Here is a 14,549-nt window from a genome sequence, read left to right as displayed (position 1 = left end):
AAATGAGACTATTAAAATAAAGCAGATCGAGGGAGTACTAGATACTACCATCGACCATATGTAATTGTTTACGCGCAAACAAATACAGAGTATGATACCATGATTAATACCCAGTACGGCAGTATGCATCCTTGTAATATTGTAAACATCGTATTATTAAGAAAAAATCGACACTATCAACCCTCGGCGTAACTAAGTAACATCTAATAATCGACACTGATTTGGGTGGTACAGACTCAAGCGCGCTAAGAATACGGTGTATTGCAGTTCCATCTATACTATTATTATCGTTCACAATACGACCAATAGCCTCATGCTCCCTAGCCAAGTTCTTAGAGTCTTTGGTCTTTGACTTGGAGGAGCTGATGATGATTGATGACTCCGCAGTCAAGAAGACAACGCCAGCACCCATAGCCTGATCCCCCTGGACCATTCCCGGGATATCCCTAGTGGCGTATTGTTGTTGTTCACGACACAATCAAGCTTGACCTCGTTGTCATCTTCCTTTTGGATATACGACCCATTGTACAGTTGATTTCGTATCAATCCTAAGAAATTATTGTTCCTACTGAATAGTTGCACTTTGAAGATCTCTTCAACGGAATTCGGGCTGATTTTGAATATGAACGCCACTTCAGGGTTTCCACCACCTATTAGCCATGAGCATTGCACCAAGACCATCAAATTGAAGTTCGTCAGAAATTAAATAATTAACAACTAATAAATATTATAAATACAGAAATTAAATAATTAACAACTAATAAATATTATAAATATTTTTATGCGTACGGAGTAGTAAATAAAAGTCATGTATGTTATCCTAAATGCACTAATATTTTAAGACACATTATAATGTTGAATATAACAATAATAAGCGTTAAAATAAGGTTTTTTTTTTCATGATACATGTATCGAACAGCTTGCGAATTCAATATTATATCTAACAATGACTATAATTACAGTGTCAGAGTTAGTTTAATACAATTTGGGTATTTTTTTTTTTTTGGGTATTAATCAAACTATGTAACCACCAAAATAATTAATTTTAGTGTCATTACACATAGTTATAATACAGAATTAAGCCAGCAATAATACATGTGATTAAAATAGTACGTTGACTCATCAAAGATATTACTATGACTATTTCCATGTTTGCTAAATTAAATCATTTTGTATTGAAGCATATAGCAAAGTAATCTAGCAAAGAACTATATGTAAGGCTAAATAACAATTTGAGTATGAGTTTTTTTAACACAGTAAATATAAGATAATTGCATTGAATTAATTGATTAAAACTGTGTGTACATCCTAAATTTATACAATTGAGAGGCTATACAAAGATTACAAAAGATAAAACAATATGTACATATTAAGGAGATAAACATAGAGCTAAGAAGGATAACTAATTATCTTTACAAAAATGAGATAAAGATAATATCAAAGAGATAATTATCCGGTATCTCTATCAGTAAATAGCTTTTGTGAATATTAAAAATAATAGGGACTAATTAAGCACTTGATCACTGTGTATTTAAATAATTAAATTGATTACTCGTAGTTAATTTATATCGCCATGTGATGTATTGTATCACCATTAATTCATATACTCAATACTCATATATATTTACAATTGCGTAGTGTAAGAACCTGATGTATCACCATTAATTCTTTCCTTTCAACTTCATGTATTTTAATTAATGCTTATCTTTTTGTTTCTAGGCCTTTAGCCGTACTTGTGAACTTCTTGTAGGTGGACCATAGGGCTGACTGGCTGAGTGTTTCTAGTGATTTTAGCTATCTCCAAAAGAACTCTCTATAGACGGCTTAGTTGAATAAATGAATGAAATTTAAGCTAGCTTCAATTCTACCAGTTGTTACCTTTGTTTTAATGGAGTGCTTACTTGAATTTTATTGTTTGATCAATATAAAATCTTATGATTTCAAACCCCCAAAAGCGTTGGTCACTTATTTGTAAATGACAAACACGGGAATTGAGCATAATGATAATGGAGATGGAGATGGAGATGAAGATAAAGATAAAGATAAAATTGCGAATAAAAGTGTGGAATTTCACATATACTACATATTTGTTATACCAAACTAAAATTAACACATGCATGTAGCTACATATACTTTACCCTCTAATTGAAATGTTCCCGTTTTGGAATTGGCTGCCCCGTTATTGCCTTTCTTGCCGTTCCTTGCCATTAGTTTCTGCAGGCATCGATCACAATAATAATTATATGAGGACTTTTAAAGTAACAAGAAGCAAGCTAAGAGAATGATAATATATAGTGTATATATATATGAGTATGACTATACGTCTATACTATTAACACAAATATATTATGTTTCTAATTTCTATAAATATAATAACCCATCTAGCTAATATAATAAAAGCAAGAATAAACATTATGGTTATCTGATTGCATTGCCTTAATCATTTTATGAACTAAATGGAAGAAATCTATGTTTTTTCCTAATAAATGTATAAAGCAATATGCTATTTTTGATGTTGGGAAATTGATATATAAGCCAAACCTTGAGCATTAATACAGGTGGGGTATTTGACTTCTTATTGATCAGTTGTTACGCTTGTTGTCTAAGATTTATAGGAAGTGGAGGATTAGGTTGGGAAGAACACCGATCATGGAAAAATTGATATATAAGCCAAACCTTAAGCATTAATACAGGTGAGGTATTTGACTTCTTATTGATCAGTTGTTACGCTTGTTGTCTAAGATTTATAGGAAGTGTAGGAATAGGTTGGGAAGAACACCGATCATGGACGTCTAAAAAAATATATATAATAATAATAATAATAATAATAATAATAATAATAATAATAATAAAACCTTAACTAATTGTATTCTCATTTACTTATATTTTAGGTTTGATAGAGACAAGAAGATTATTTTTTCGAATACTGGAAGTTGCAAGGGAAGTTTGATAAAACATCCTTTGCATCATGATCAAACATAAATTAAACTGATTGTTTATGTTCTGAATAACTTCTGATAATTTATATTGATTATAATTTAGTTTACATGATAAAACTTGTGTTAACATATTAGCAAAAAATATGATCGACATTAATGAATAACTAGTGCCATAAGAGTCAAACTATGTAAGTTACTATGAAATGAAGGTGGTGTATAAATTAATTGTCACGTACATTATTATCTTGAAATGTTGAAAATTATTATTGCATCAGGATCTCTATATGCTTCGTATAATCTTATTAATTAGAGGATGGAGAAAGGAAGAAAGATAAAGGAGATATGAAAAGTATATCAAAGTAATAAGTCAAACCATGATGCTCTCAAGTAAAAACATGTGTTGGTAGAAACTATAGTGATTTCCTGTATTAATTTTGGATAGAAAGGTAACATTTATGCCCAACAAATCAAAAATTCAACAACTACGTAAAAGGTTCTTACCAATAAAGACGTCATTTCTTTCCATGCGACCTAATCTCACATTGCCGCAAGTCCTCAACACTTTACTCAATACGTCGGCCACCTTGTGTATGGGCTTGTTTAATTGATAATTGGCTAAAAGTAGATTTGCTTTAGTCGTTTAGTGCTTTTTAAATATTAGCATTAGGCCTAAATGAGACAACAAAAGCAAATACAAAAGCATACAAGAATGATTATTAATTAGATCTTCTTCAAAACAAATAGTTGATGATCTTGTATTTGTATACACAAGTGGTTTAATGATGATAAGACGATTTTATACATTTGCATAGTTCTCTTTGTACCTATACTGACAACATAGCATTTACTCTGTGTAATACAGCTACACAAGTATAGTAGTTGTAATTTTACTATTGATTCTTTTCTACTCCGTATTGTACTATTATCACTTTATCAAAGATGGAGGCATTAAGTGGATAGATCAAGGACCCCATAATAATTGAGATCATGTGAGAGAACCTAAGGATAAAATGAGAACAAGGAACCAATCTAACTAGACCCTTAGATCATCATAATCGGATAGTCAAGATGTTACCCAAGCTAATTAATGGCATTTTTGTAATTACGCAACTTTTCAAACTGATTCCCAGCTTATTCACTTTAAACGCAATTTCATTTACTTTTTAACTGATTTTAATTACTTTTGCGAATTTTTCATTTACTTTTTGTAAATAAAACTGGAAACTAACTTGTAAAGTAAAAAAATTACGAAAATGCCAATTATGGCACAGGAAGCATGTGAGTCGTCCGATTAAGATGATTTAAGGGTCCAGAATAGTTCCTAGTTCTCATTTTAGACTTGGTTCTCATTATAACTTGGTTTATATATATAAATAAATTGATATATGTGTCATTTGGTTATATTTATTTCGGAAAGAAAAAGTCTTCATTTTAGTTAAATAATAACAAAATGGAAGAAGAAGAAGAAGAAGAAGAAGAAGAAGAAGAAGAAGAAGAAGAAGAAGAAGAAGAAGAAGAAGAAGAAGAAGAAGAAGAAGAAGAAGAAGAAGAAGAAGAAGAAGAAGAAGAAGAAGAAGAAGAAGAAGAAGAAGAAGAAGAAGAAGAAGAAGAAGAAGAAGAAGAAGAAGAAGAAGAAGAAAGAAGAAGAAGAAGAAGAAGAAGAAGAAGAAGAAGAAGAAGAAGAAGAAGAAGAAGAAGAAGAAGAAGAAGAAGAAGAAGAAGAAGAAGAAGAAGAAGAAGAAGAAGAAGAAGAAGAAGAAGAAGAAGAAGAAGAAGAAGAAAGAAGAAGAAGAAGAAGAAGAAGAAGAAGAAGAAGAAGAAGAAGAAGAAGAAGAAGAATTCAAAGTCGTTAAATTAAACTCCTTATCAACGCTGATTATCGATTAATAATAAGATGAAACAAGCTAAGATGGGTACTGTTGTGTCATCAACATCAATAATGATAATATACGAAGTATGTCTATGCATTATTGGATTAAGGAAGTGAAATTTAATCATAATTAAGGTTTATAATAGTCCATGTTCAGATTGCAAAACACTGGAATATTTTAGGTTTGTTTTCGTGGTCAACTTATAAGCTTGCACGAAAACGAAATAGATTCACCTAACATAAGATTGATATTAAGTAATGTCAAATGCGAAAGTCATGAATGAAACATGTAACGAACAGCCAACGCGAATATTTCAACCAACGACGGGGGCTGATGCTTTGTGTCACTTACCAAATTTAAAAAGAATAATTATCACTGTGGATGCGATGAGCGAGTTTTGAATATATATTTGAATTTGAATATGAATAGGTTCTTAATTACTCATTTGTTTCAAAGATTTACAAAATGACGAATTCATACTCTAATGGAATATAATAATTTAATGTATTTCATTTTTATACTGAAATTTGTCGAGCAACACAAGTCCAAAGTTAACGACATTAATATATATTTGAATAGGTTCTGAATACAAGAGTTACAAAAATGATATTCGTAACTCTAATGGAATACAATAATTCAATGGTTGATTTCATTTTTATACTGAAATTTGCTTTTAGGACCTATAAATGTTGTTGTGCATTAGTGTACATAGTTGTTGTGCTTTTGAGCGCTTTGGACTCATATTTGGTGATGTTCCAGCCAATTCTATCTGTCTTTTTTGTTATTCTTTTGCTACTAAAACTTGTGAAGTATTCACTCATACTTCTCTTAGAAATATATGTTCTGGGTCACAAACAAACTATATGTAAATTATGATGTGTTTCACATTAAAATTAAAAGATAACGTAAAGGCCTTCACGTTTCAATTAGCACGCATAAGGTCAAATATCAATTGATTTTTAGGATTGAACTTCAACGTGGACTTTGTTTGTAGACTTCTCTTCCTTGTGTCTTTAATTAACTCGTATAATACCCCATGTGATATGTAGGATTACGAGACAAAGTACGTGATAAAATATACTCCATACGTCGTCCCAGAATAACTGACATGTTGAATTTGTTTTTACTATTCATGTATTAATTTTGACTATAGTTTTTTTTTATTAACATATAATAACAATATATTTTATCATAAAATACGTTGTTGTATAAAGTTTCATTGTATAAATTTTTATAGTTTGCATAAATATTTACTTATATAAAAATAAAATCAACCTAGTGCATCGACATGTGTGCAAAGTTTGATGGAGTACTTAGAAAGAATTAAAAAAGAATGTATTGAAAATTCTTTTAAATTTTCAAAACAATGTATGTATGTATGTATGTATTAATTTCTTAAAATTGCAAAATATGTTGAAATCAAACTAGTTCAAGGCTTCAAGCTCAACTAGATCAATTAGGAGTTGAACTGAATTCCCAACAAGGATATATAGCAAAAGCTTGAGATCAATCAAATTATATTGTTTCTCATATGCAAATATTTGCGTTTTTTGTGTTTTTAATCTTTTAAGTTTCCACTAACAATAATTTTTTTGTTAGCTTGAAAGTATAACCAAAGGATTCAATCTCCTCTAACGTGTCCAGTTCTTAGAAACTTAAAAAGGGGATCTCAGGCCTGTCTGAACTATTGTTGGTTGAGTTGATTTCAATTAGTAGTGTTTAAGTGCAGGCCCAAGCCTATATCAATACAAATGTAGGCCCAATGCTAAATGAAATTCGTTTATAATTAGTTGTATCTATTAACCTATACTAAAAGCAAATCCTTCCATGACACTTGTTATTAATCTTGTGAAAAATTTTCCCGCCCTTATGCTTCTCTCCTTTTTTTTTTTGCAAAATCTTTAAGTAAACTATTTATATATACCTTATGTATTTTATTTCCAATTTGACAATCATATTCTATATATACCCCAAATGAAATATTTTTAAATATCTTTTATATACCTTATATTTTGTAATATTATTGTCAAAAATATTTAACAACCGTACATTGCACGGGTTTTTGACCTAGTTTTTGCATATAGTTGAAGATTCTGTTGGCCTTGGGCCACTTGACATCACTACTCCACTCTTAATTTTCCCCCTTTTAAAATGAAAATAATTACGTAAAGTTAAGAATATGAAATCACTAGATTCTCACCCACCAACATTTCCAAACCTATTTTTTCAAAAAAAAAAAATAAAAAAAAAACATAAAAATTCAAACTATGTCAATTTAAAAAAAAAAAAAAAAAAAAAAAAAAAAAAAAATCTTTAAATGTATAATTTGTTGTTAATAAAAAAAATGCTCAGATGGCTAAACGCTATTCCTATCATTACATAGGTAAATACTTTAATTTTTTTATTAAATATACTAGTGATTTAAATTTGTCAAACCACTAAAAGTCTTATATGTAATATTTGTTGATTATGGTCTTAATTTTTTTTCCCCCTAAATATACATGCTTGTATAAATTTAAAGAAAAATAAAAAGCTCATGTAAAAAGACTTTTTTAAAAATATCCTACCAAAATATCTCATCCTCAAAGGTAAAGGAAAAGGTACTTTTTTTTAGTTGTAGTACGTAGTTCTAAAATTGAGTGGTTGACTATAACGTTGGGCTTGTGTTGCTCGACAAATGACAACCATTCTTCGTTATTTTTTCTTCTACAATGAATAACCGCATATTCACGTTTTCTTCCATATTTAATTATTGTGTTGGAGATGAGTGTTACATTTATTATTTTAACAATGACTAGATTGACTACTCTCTATTTTTCCCTTTTTAAAAAAAAATAAAATACATTTTGTTTCGGGTGAAAACAATGGGACCTTGCCGAAGGTCCGATGATGTGGTGAAGACTAGATTCGATCCAAGAAATGTTGAGCCGAAGGTTTCCTGCACAGTAAACACACGTAAACTAGCCTCGGGGGTGTTGCCGAGGAAGGCCCCTCCGATGCTAAAGTCAGTACAGTGTGTAGAAAGAGAACACTATGCAAGAGAATTAATTGCTTGAGGCTTTGCTTGAATGAATGTACAAATGTAATATTGATGGCTTTTATACCTCTGCATACATGGAGAAGTTAGGCCTTAGCCCAATTGGCATGCCTTGAGGGCTGATCTTTGACTTTAGCACAATTGGAGAGATGAACCTTGACCTTGGGCTTTTAATTGGATCATTTAATGCCTAAGCCCAATTGGACTAAATTGGACCCAAACAACTTGCCCCCCAGACCCGATTTGGAAGGATGACGGGTCGGGTTTGATTTAATCAGAAAAGGAGGGAAGTGAATGATTTAATTAATCCAAAAATTTGAATTTAAACCGTAATTAATGAGATAACAACGGTTAAGGCGGATGATTGTAGAAGTTGGACGGATAATGGGCAGTTTAATCGCAAGGTCGTGTGTTTAACGGTTACTTAGTGGGGTATTTAAGAGAAATTGAAACTCGGACTCCCCGTATTCCCATTTCTGGAGATATAATCAGAGGCGCGTCATCTCTCCTCACTTATTCACCAACACAAACCCAGAATTCTCGAGAGAACCCAAGAACCCGCATCAAAACTTCGCAAATTCCCCGAGCATTAAGCTTAGAAACTGAGACTTGCCACTACCAATTCGTAAATCGGCAACTTTCGCTTCAGATTAAGGTAAATTCCTTTGATTTTAGTTTATTTTTCTTCGAATTCAAACTCCTTCCCTTTTTTTTCGACTTTTTTCTTCGAAATTATCAATGGCAAGAGGAGTTAGGGGTAGAGCCCGTGCTCCAAGAAGAGCAAGGCCAATTCCCGATCCCAGGAACAGGATTGGGACCTGGAATGGACGAAGAGCAGAGTCTGACCCTGCTGAAGGGATTAGGGCGACTCCAATTTCCTCGGCTCCTCCTCAGAGAGCGGAGGGGCCGAGCGCTTCTGGGCGGGACGATGAAGTTCCCGCTGTCCTTTGGGATATCCTCCCCGGGTTTTCAGAGTGGGAGGATGCCGAAGTAGCTTCGGCCATGATAAAGAACCGCCCCTACTCATGGTGGGTGGAGAATGCCGAACAGTATCGGTTTGCCGAACAAATTGAGTTGCATTACGGCATCCTTGAAGCTGATGGGTATTGGTGCCGAATGCCCGTGGCATCCGATAGAATCCATCGTCCACCCCCGGGGTATGTGGGGGTGTACACAAGACAACTTCAGTATGGGCTGAGGTTCCCTTTGGACGTATTCGTCCGAGACTTGCTGATCCATTACAATATTTCCCTATGTCAGCTAACTCCTACTAGCATCCGAAGGGTGATGACATACTTATGGGTCTGCAAGTTCTTCAAGTATGTGCCGAACCTGCACTGCTTCAAAAAGCTTCATCGGCTAGTGCCAAATATTCAAAGTGGGCACGGAAGTCATGGTTCTGGGTGGTACCGGATTGAGTCCCGGCCCCAGTACCTAACCATGTGGCCGAACGACTCTTCAGACAAGGACTGGAGAGGTCAATGGATTTGGGTTAGGGCACCCACGGACCCGGGCCACCCTTGCGTCTTCAGCGCTCCCCGGTACCTTGCTGAGCCTGATCCCGACATGGGAAGCTTAGGTCCCCCCGCAGATAACGGCTCAGATCCAAACCTTAATCAACAAAATATCTTCGGCAAGCTGCCGAACCGGGGGGGCAGCGGCCGAATGCAGCATATCTCGGAGACTTGGCTCCCCGATACGCATTATGTTTTCCAAGAGAACATGCTAGCAGCTGTCGGCCTCAGCCGAAAGTTTAAGGATGGTAAGCTTCTTTGGCTGGGGTCGAGGCTTTTAAATTATCTCTTTTTCTCCTCTCACTTTGCTTTTTTATGCTATGCCAACCTAACTGAACTGACCTTTCCCCTTTTCTTTTTCAGAGCGGGACGAGACCAACGTCGGCATTAACTACGCTCGTCTTGGCGTCAACCGAGAACGAGTTGTAACTGATCGGGCCCCCTCTATCACTGAACCGAGGCATAGGGAAGTTCATCTAGACTCTTCCCACTTCCAAATTGAGGCTGTTGCTCTGTATCAGAGGCAGAAGCCTTGGTGGAAGAAGAGAGATCCCTGGTTTCAGCTGCTGGACGAAGAAGCTGAAGCTGCCCGTACGGCCGAAGAGGTTGCACGGGTTATTGAAGCTTGTGAAGGAGGAGAAGGGTCCTCCAGGGCTGCTGAAGAAGAAGCTGCAGCTAGGGCAGCTGAAGAAGACGAGGCTTTGCTGAAGACCTCGGTGAGCTTTCAGACTTAACTTTGTCTGTTTTTGTTTTTTTTTTTTTTTTTTTTTTGTACTCACATTCTTCCTCCCCCCTGTCTTTTACAGTCTGAAGAGAGTAACAGACACAGAGAAGGGAAAGCCCCTGTTCGTCCCGAAGACCAGATACAAGAAGAGTCTTCAGACTCAGACATGGACGAGCAGCCGCTTCAGAAAAGGCGCTGAAGGATGGCCATCATCGGCCCGCATGACTTTCAGCGGAGGCCGATGACCATCGGCGTTGAAATAAGGGAACCCGAGGAAGGCAATGGATCGCCGAGGGTTCCCCGGCCACCACCTCAATCACCTCCAAAGACCCCTCCGCCACCTCCTGAGATGGAGGTGGATCAGAAAACTCCCGAATCTAAGGGAGGGGTCCAAGAAGAAGTTCAGGAGAGTGCTGCTGAGCACAAGAATGAGGATGCCGTGATGCCCAGTGCTGAGGGTTTCACGGCAGACATTGCAAGAGAGGTTGAGGCTTTCGTCCTCACCCCTGAGGAAGAAGAGGTCATAATAATTGACTCTTCTGAGAAGGAGGATGCTGAGCCATCCAAAGTTAAAGAAGCTTCGTCGTCGTCCTTTCCTTCCTTCCAGACTCTGCAATCTGGAGAAATGGGTTTCTCGGCCCCCCGAATTCCAATCCCAGATCACATCTGGGACCTCATATGGGGTCAGAACCGAGAAGGTGCTGCAGCCTACTTCGGCGATTTTGCTGGCACGTCCGAAGTAGATAGGGCAAGAATCTGGTCGCTGAAGGCCACTGCTGGGATGGGCGAATCCAGCAGATCAGTTCCTGACCCAGCCAGGTCTAACCAACTGCTGATGATGCAGGTGATTTTTCCTTGCCTTTATCTCCTCTAAAATTCAGCTCTATTTTTTATTTTCACTTGTGCTCCTGTTTTCAGTTCGTGCACAATCAGACTCTTACTGTAGAGCTGATAGATACCCTACAAGATAGGGTAGACGCTGCCGAGCACGACAAAAAGGTAGCCGAAGAGGAGTTAAATCTTGCTAAGCTGAAGCAAGCAGCAGCTGAAGAGAAGCAGCAGAAGGGTGAGGAATACGAGAAAAAAGCTGCTGAAGCCTTCAAAACCTTCTGCGACGCTATGGAGAAGGAAGTTTTTCCCCCACTGATGGAAGGGGAAAAATTCCTCCAAGAGCACATGGGAGTGGACATCTCCAAATTCAAGGCTACCATTGAGAGCCGAATCCAGGAAGGAGCTGCTGCACAAGCTGAAGTGCAGCAACGGCTAGAAGCTCTTGAAGCCAGCAGAATGGCTGCTGAAGAGATGCTCCAAGCCAGGGATGTCCAACTCTCAGAAGCTGCTGCTGTTGCTGAAGTTCAGAGAGCTAAGCTCCAAGAAGCTGAGGATCAGCTGATGGCCAAAAAGGAAGAAGTGGCCCAGGCTCAGACAGAGGCTTCCCAAGTTCAGCAGGAGCTGAATGAGCTGAAAGGTTCCTCCTCCAAGCTCGCCGATGAGCTGAAGAAATCCAAGGAAGACTTGGAGGAGACAAAGAAGAAGTTGGCTGATGCTGAGGCTTTACTCAAAGTCCGTGTCTATACCCAGGAAGAATATGAAATGGGTTTCAGAAACGGGTTCAGAGTGTGCCGAAGAGTCTGCCTTCATGCTGAGCCGAAGCTGGACTGGTCCAAATGTGCTGAATGGGTCCAGAATCCCGAAGACCCTCATATGAAGTATGCAACTCCAGTCGAAGCTGAAATCCTTAAAGCTGAGGAAGCCGAAGAAGAAGCTGAGAGAATGGAGTTGGAGGCTGAACAGAGGGAAAGGGAGGCTCGGCAGAGTGCAAAGCCTGCTTCTTCTGTTGTTGGGGCTGAGTCCACCATGAGGCCCAACAATGCTGACCAGTCTGATCCTCGGGCTGAAGCATAGGAACTCGGGCAGTCGTCTTCAGAATCTTGCGGTTCATCATGCGCTCAACTTTAGACTTGCCGCTTTCTGAATTTTTTGCCTTGTTTGTTTTTTGCGTCAGCTTGCCTTGTCGTACAAAACAGTTTAATTTTTTGCTTCTGTACGTATTTCGGCAGCTGTTATTTTCCGCTTGTGGGCGGCTGCCGATATAGTTTATTTGAACTTGTACTTCAATTTCTGAGCATAAATTATTAATTTGATGTTCTTTTCTTCAGCTGCTTTGTTTTTGAGTGCTTTACTGTTTCTTCAATTCTGCTGAACATAAACTTGCACTGGTAGTGCTTCTTGCCCCCCCAGCAATTGAAGTATGACTTCAGCTGAATAAACAATTTCTTTATTTCTTAAAAATGGGTATCCGAAACACAGGGCCAACTGAAGGCAATTCTTCGGATAATAGCTTTCTGGGATACAAGGCTCAGTTAAGGCAATATCCCAGAATTGTCCATGGACTCATGCCTTTGGAGAACAAATCTTACTGAAGCTTGACTTCAGCTGAAAGACTAGAGTTCTTTAAAAAGACGAGTTTTGTCAGCAATCTGAAACCCAGTTACCCGAAGGCGAAGGTTTCAGACGAGGCTGAATAAACAACTTCCAACTGTTGTTGTTATCCTTGATTTTCTGTCTATCATTGAAAAATGGATATCCGAAACACAGGGCCAACTGAAGGCAATGTTTCGGATAATGGCTCTCTGGGATACAAGGCTCAGTTAAGGCAATATCCCAGAATTGTCCATGGACTCATGTCTTTGGAGAACAAGTCTTACTGAAGTTTGACTTCAGCTGAAAGACCAGTGTTCTTTAAAAAGACGAGTTTTGTCAGCAATCTGAAACCCAGTTACCCGAAGGCGAAGGTTTCAGACGAGGCTGAATAAAAAACCCTTAAAGAGTAGATAGAACCAAGAAAACTTTGAAAGGATAAAAAGTTGCAAATATTTATATAAATGGTGGCTCCAAGGCCTTTCATTAATTCAAAATGTACTTACAAAGATTGTTCTGCCCCGAAGGGTTTACACATGATATTTTTTCAGTACATCAGCGTTCCAGTGATTTTTCAACTCAGTTCCATCCAACTGCCGAAGTCGGTATGTCCCTGGCTGAAGCTCATCACAGATTTCATAAGGCCCTTCCCATGCAGCTGAGAGTTTCCCATGGATTCGGCCTTTCTGAACTGCAGCAGCATTCCGAAGGACAAGGTCTCCAATTTTAAGAGGCCTTGCATGGACCCTTCGGTTATAAAATTTGCTGATTCTCTGCTTATAAGCGGCCATTCTGTCTCGGGCTGAGTCTCTTACTTCGTCGAGGAAATCGAGAGATTCCCTCATCAGTCGCTCATTCTCAGCCGAGAAGTGGTGCGCTCGTAGGCTCTCAGAGCCAATTTCCATGGGAAGAACGGCTTCGGCACCATACACCAGTTCAAAAGGTGAATAGCCCGTTGCCTCTTTTTCAGTTGTCCGAAGGGACCAAAGGGTTCCAGGGAGCTCCTCCAACCACTTGGACTTTTGATCTTTCACCCTCTTCTTGAGGGCATTTAGGATCTGTTTATTTGCAGCTTCGGCTTGTCCGTTACTTTGCGGGTGGCATACCGCTGAATATGTCAGTTTGATGCCAAACTGATCTGTATACCGCTTCAATGGTAAGTTATCAAATTGCCTCCCATGATCGAAGACAAATACTCTCGGGATGCCAAAACGAGTAATGATATTCTGCCAGATAAATTTTCTGACAGTTTGCTCTGTAATGTTTGAAGCTGCTTCGGCCTCGATCCATTTACTGAAGTAGTCAACACCAACTATCAGCCATTTTTTCTGGTACACAGCCTCTGGAAATGGTCCTAGTATATCCAGTCCCCATTGGGCAAACGGGAGTGGATTAAGGATCGGCTGAAGATCCCTTGCTGGCTGGTGGATAACTGGAGCGTATTTTTGACATTTTTCGCATTTCCGGACCAGCTCCTTAGCATCTGCGATCATGGTGGGCCAATAATATCCAGCCCTCAATGCCTTGTGGGCTAGGGTCCTTCCCCCAATGTGGTTCCCACAGATGCCGAGGTGAATCTCCCGTAGGATATAATCTGCATCTGTTGGTTCCACGCATTTCAGCAATGGGGCTGAGAAGGACTTTTTCAGAAGTTCCCCCCTGAAGACAATGAACCTAGAGCTGGTTCTCTTCATCTTGGAGGCCAAAGCTTTATCTTCGGGAGTTTCTCCCCGAAGCTTGAAAGCTAGGATGGGGTCCATCCAACTAGGCTCTGAGTCAGCGCAACACACTTCAGGTGCTTCGTCGACACTTCTCTCTCGACGCACTTCTACATATACAGATCTGTTCAGCTCGGTAAGAAATGAACTGGCAAGTTTGGAGAGTGCATCGGCTTGAGTATTCTGACCCCTTGGGATCAGCTGAACCTCAAAAGTTTTCAGCTCTGCAATGACTGACTTGGTCTTGGCAAGATAAGCTATCATGGAGGGCTCTTTGGCCTCGTAGCTGCCGCTAATCTGATATGCAACTAGCTGAGAGTCTGTT

The 14,549-nt window shown here is 38.2% G+C and overlaps 1 protein-coding gene across 1 annotated transcript; it reads right to left on the bottom strand.

Annotated features, from left to right (window-relative positions):
• Positions 1–11: 11 nt before the first annotated feature.
• LOC110725486 lies at positions 12–2,697 on the bottom strand. The gene is made up of 3 exons (XM_021904959.1): positions 2,542–2,697; positions 2,139–2,214; positions 12–650 (listed from the first exon to the last, which is right to left on the bottom strand). The coding sequence occupies exons 1-3, from the start codon at positions 2,548–2,550 to the stop codon at positions 388–390; spliced, it is 348 nt and encodes a 115-aa protein (XP_021760651.1). The 5' UTR covers positions 2,551–2,697; the 3' UTR covers positions 12–387.
• Positions 2,698–14,549: the final 11,852 nt, after the last annotated feature.

The sequence above is a fragment of the Chenopodium quinoa genome, unplaced genomic scaffold (genome assembly GCF_001683475.1).
Source record: "Chenopodium quinoa cultivar QQ74 unplaced genomic scaffold, ASM168347v1, whole genome shotgun sequence".
Taxonomy (NCBI): domain Eukaryota; kingdom Viridiplantae; phylum Streptophyta; class Magnoliopsida; order Caryophyllales; family Amaranthaceae; genus Chenopodium; species Chenopodium quinoa.
This window is presented reverse-complemented; position numbering and strand designations above follow the sequence as displayed.

Coding starts and splice junctions, on each gene's coding strand:
- LOC110725486 (XM_021904959.1), bottom strand. Junction 651..2,138: donor GGGAACATTTCAATTAGAGG/GTAAAGTATATG, acceptor CATGGCTAATAG/GTGGTGGAAACCCTGAAGTG.